The 3,880-nt window shown below is 43.8% G+C and overlaps 1 protein-coding gene across 1 annotated transcript; it reads right to left on the bottom strand.

Moving 5' to 3' along the window:
* Nucleotides 1–1,157: 1,157 nt before the first annotated feature.
* LOC144893993 (THAP domain-containing protein 1-like) lies at nucleotides 1,158–3,070 on the bottom strand. Its single transcript, XM_078785374.1, has 3 exons — nucleotides 2,853–3,070; nucleotides 1,938–2,133; nucleotides 1,158–1,601 (listed from the first exon to the last, which is right to left on the bottom strand). The coding sequence occupies exons 1-3, from the start codon at nucleotides 2,918–2,920 to the stop codon at nucleotides 1,158–1,160; spliced, it is 708 nt and encodes a 235-aa protein (XP_078641500.1). The 5' UTR covers nucleotides 2,921–3,070.
* Nucleotides 3,071–3,880: the final 810 nt, after the last annotated feature.

Raw genomic sequence — 3,880 nt, 5'->3', positions numbered from 1 at the left:
CGACGAGATTGACACATTGAATAAGTGGGGTGGGGACTTTTGTCTTACTCTGAATGTGTGCAAAACAAAAGAGATGATTTTGGACTTTCGGAAAGGTCACAATCATGAGCCTGTAACCATAAATGGTGATAAGGTAGAAATTGTTAACAAATTTAAATACCTGGGTGTAGCGGGTCCCGCTGAATGTACACAATCGCCTTGCACCTGCCAGGACGCGGCCAGGGCGCGATCGCCATGCCGGGCTCGTCCGGATGGGCCCAGACCACAGAACTCAAATAGACGTAGAAGAACTATGCCCATTCACGACACACACACAGCGGTGGCCCCGCTCGCGCGCTCACGCCGCCATTTTAGTTAGCGCAAGAACTGAATAGGCGAACGTGTGCGCTAGCTAGGCCTAGTGGAAGTGGATGAGTGGACGTGAATTTTTATATTGGACGGTGTTGTGTTGCTTTTAAACACTATTTTATGAATTCTATTCATAATTTAAATCTCTGTCGAAGCATTTTCCTGGCATCTTGACATAGTTTATCCGAATTCCCCGGTAGTTTTCCATTTCATCTCTAGCTGCTAATCTCTCACTCCTTACTATTTGCTGGTTCTTGTACCCCCTCTCCCTCTCTTTCACTTTCTGCCTATTGCTCCTTTCTCATGTACTTTTTACCACTCTCTCCCTCCTTCTCTTTCCTGCTCCTCTCTTCCTCTATTATTTTCCAGTTCTCAACATAATTGTCTCTCCAGCTCTAAAAACAAACACACAACCCCCCCCCCTCTCTCTCTCTCTCTCCCCCTTTCCACTCCCTTCTCATGCCAATTCTCAGTATGATAGTTTCTCCATCACAGAACTTGACTTTTTTTGCTCTCCACTACCCCCCCCCTCCTCCCCCTCATTCCTGTTCCCTTCTCTCACTCTACTATCTTCCCCTTCTGGTCATGTTTTTACATCTTCCCTTCCTCCCCCTCCCTCCCCCCCCCCCCCCCCACACTCACTCTCTCTCTCTCTCTCTCTCTCTCTCTCTCTCTCTCTCTCTCTTTCTCTCTCTCTCTCTCGCTCTCTCTTTCTACTATATGCTCTCTCCTTCTCTCTTTCTACTATTTGTTAATTCTTTAAATCTATTCTATGAATCTATAATGATGAATGCAATTTAATATGCACGTTAAAACACAAGAACAAACATGAATATTTTTCTTCGTTTTCTAGTAATGTATTTTCCAATATTTCCATTCAGTTCTGCGGGGACATTGCAGGATGCTTGAAGCATGTCTAGTCCTTGCTCTGACATAAGATTTTTCTGTTTCAGGGTGTTTACCACGGTCTCTAGAGTGTCGACTTTTTTCCGAAGTCTACGAGATTTACGTTGAGTGTTTTTGAGTCGCTTTTGATGAGAGATGACAATATCTTGCATTTTGTCCAGCTTACGTTTCACACCCCTTGGACTATCCGAAACAAAGTAAGTGTGGTCATGATGATGTTGCTTGATTGGAGATGTAGGCAGTGCCTTGCTGGATGAACCCGCCAAGCACTGTGGTGTTTCTGAAGACGAAGTTGGAGAGTCGTTCTGGCTGGTTCTTGGACGAGGTGGTTTGCGCTGTTTCACAGTCTAAAAGTGACAAAGATAAAAACAAACAAAAGAAAATGTATAACTAGACTAGTTCAGTTTCCCAAAATTCACAAATTAGATATGTATAGTACATGTATGTGTTACTGCCTTTGGAATGGATCAGACAATTTGTCTGCATTTCAATGGTAGCTTAAACTTCATCGGAACTTTAGATTGATAAAAATGTTTATTTTGTATTTTTCATTCATTCATTTATTATGATATATATTTTTGGTTGTCAGAAAGTTTGGAAGGAAAATTTTATTTTATTTTATTTTGGCCTCTATTCTTTAGTTAGTAAACCGGCTTAATGCAAGAATTCTGAATTTTACTTACCTTTTGGAGATGATTTGGGAAGTTGAAAATGGTTGGAATTGAACCTTGGCGAAGTCTGGTTATCAGGCCAGTACGGTCAAAGCACTCAGCATCAAAATGATCCGAGCATAGGCTGGCATACTTGCTGGGTGTCCACTTGTCCCTCCTCATCTTTACAAGCCATTCTTTCTGAAGGGTTGAACCATCCTTGGGAAATCTATATTCAAAAGAAAAGACAAAATTTGTGAGCCCCCTTGGGTCTTTGCCCCCCCCCCCCAACCAAAACTGCTTCCTACGCGCCTGCCCCCCACATGTTTTCTACACTCTATATACGGTACAGTGTCCGAAAATGCAATCACTAGACCATACTCTAGCCCCCAATATTTTTTGCTTGGCGACATTGTACACACAGCAAGGGAAATACTTTATCAAGCTTTATTTCTTTTATCAGTTAAACTCGTAATGTTATCTTGGCTCTCACCCTACATTATGATTAACTAGGGCAAATGGGCACAGATTGCACTCACTCACGCATCACACCAATATTTTCCACAAAGTAACAATTACTAACGATAAAGAAAGCGATTACAAAATACAACCCTATTAGTCTAATTAGACGACAAATGTTAACCTAGATCCTTGATAACTGAACATGTTTATGCATCTCCTAACAGCCCAAAATTGTGTGTGGCTCAACAAAATTGGGAGAGAAGAGATTAAGAGCTAGAGTCCTTAAGTTCAAGCAAAGGCACGGCCTTTGGTTCAAGTCAAAATGCACTGACAAATCCGCAAACACACACACACACACACACACAAACACACACAAACTAACAGATGGGACTACATAAACGAAAAACTACATCTGTGCATAACGTGAAAGTTTAACTAGAGTTTGGCGAGTAAACTCTTCATAATTAAGAAAAATAAATTACTTACCTGTGGAATGTTTTCCCAGAACCTTTCACAAGTCGATTTGTACAGTTTATTGCAGCACAAGAAGGCATATTGCTGATATTTGTTGAACATTCACACTGCTCATGTTAACAATAGGCCTATCTGTACGCAGAAAGCGGAGGTGTCTTGCGCTAACTAAAATGGCTGCCGCGTTGTGGCGGAGGGGCCACACAGCGGCCTGCATAGTTCTTCTACGTCTATTTGAGTTCTGTGGCCCAGACGCGCCTCTCCTGGACATGCCCGGACTCGCTGTTCCCGGGCACGCCCGAACCTTCCGGGCACACCCGGTCTCGTCTTTGCCGGGCATGCCCGCTCTCGCCTTTCCAGGGCTCGCCCAGACCGCCCGGGCACGCCTAGCCTCGACTTGCCAGGCCGCGTCCAGGACGCCCGGGCATGTCCAGACTCGCCTTTCCAGGACTCGCCCTTGACACCCGGGCATGCCCGGTATAGCTTTTGCCGGGCAAACTTCCCGACATAAATGTGTATATATATTGTTGCCCGAAAAACGGGCTGGTCAGAATACCTGAGCTGTTTTGTTTCAATAAAGCAACTCGGACGAATTCCGTCTTTGGTCGCGTCAATTCTTTCGACTCGCGTTGGAGCGCAGCTCCTTCATGGGTACCTTTATTGATAACAAGCTAACTTTTGATGGAAATACTGATGCTGCGTACAAGAAATCAATGCAAAGATTGTATCTTCTCAGGAAGTTGAATTCATTTGGTGTTCGCTCTCGTGTGATGCGGATGTTAACATTTCCTTACTGATCAGTGTTTTGTCATTTAATTTGATTTCCTGGTGCAGTTATCTTTATGTGCGGAATAAGTCACGATTGAGAAAGGTCATGACATTGGCGTTTAAAGCTGTAGGTGAGCCTTCGACCAGTCTGGAGTCTCTATACCTGCGAGCATTGAAAAGGAAGGCGGTGCAGGTGTATACTGATGAAAGTCATTTCTTGAACGGACTTTTTGAAAAACTGCCATCAGGGAGACGCTTTCGTGTAAGGAGGATGA

The sequence above is a fragment of the Myxine glutinosa genome, chromosome 1 (assembly GCF_964187855.1).
Source record: "Myxine glutinosa chromosome 1, kmMyxGlut1.1, whole genome shotgun sequence".
NCBI classification, from domain to species: Eukaryota; Metazoa; Chordata; class Myxini; order Myxiniformes; family Myxinidae; genus Myxine; species Myxine glutinosa.
Note: the sequence above shows the minus strand (reverse complement) of the source record. Positions and strands in the feature narration are given on the sequence as shown.

Bases quoted from the DNA above. Each gene is read 5' to 3' on its own strand.
- LOC144893993 (XM_078785374.1), bottom strand. From the start codon at position 2,920: ATGCCTTCTTGTGCTGCAATAAACTGTACAAATCGACTTGTGAAAGGT. The intron at 2,134-2,852 runs GTAAGTAATTTA...TTTTGAATATAG, and splicing joins TCTGGGAAAACATTCCACAG to ATTTCCCAAGGATGGTTCAA. The intron at 1,602-1,937 runs GTAAGTAAAATT...TGTCACTTTTAG, and splicing joins TCCCAAATCATCTCCAAAAG to ACTGTGAAACAGCGCAAACC.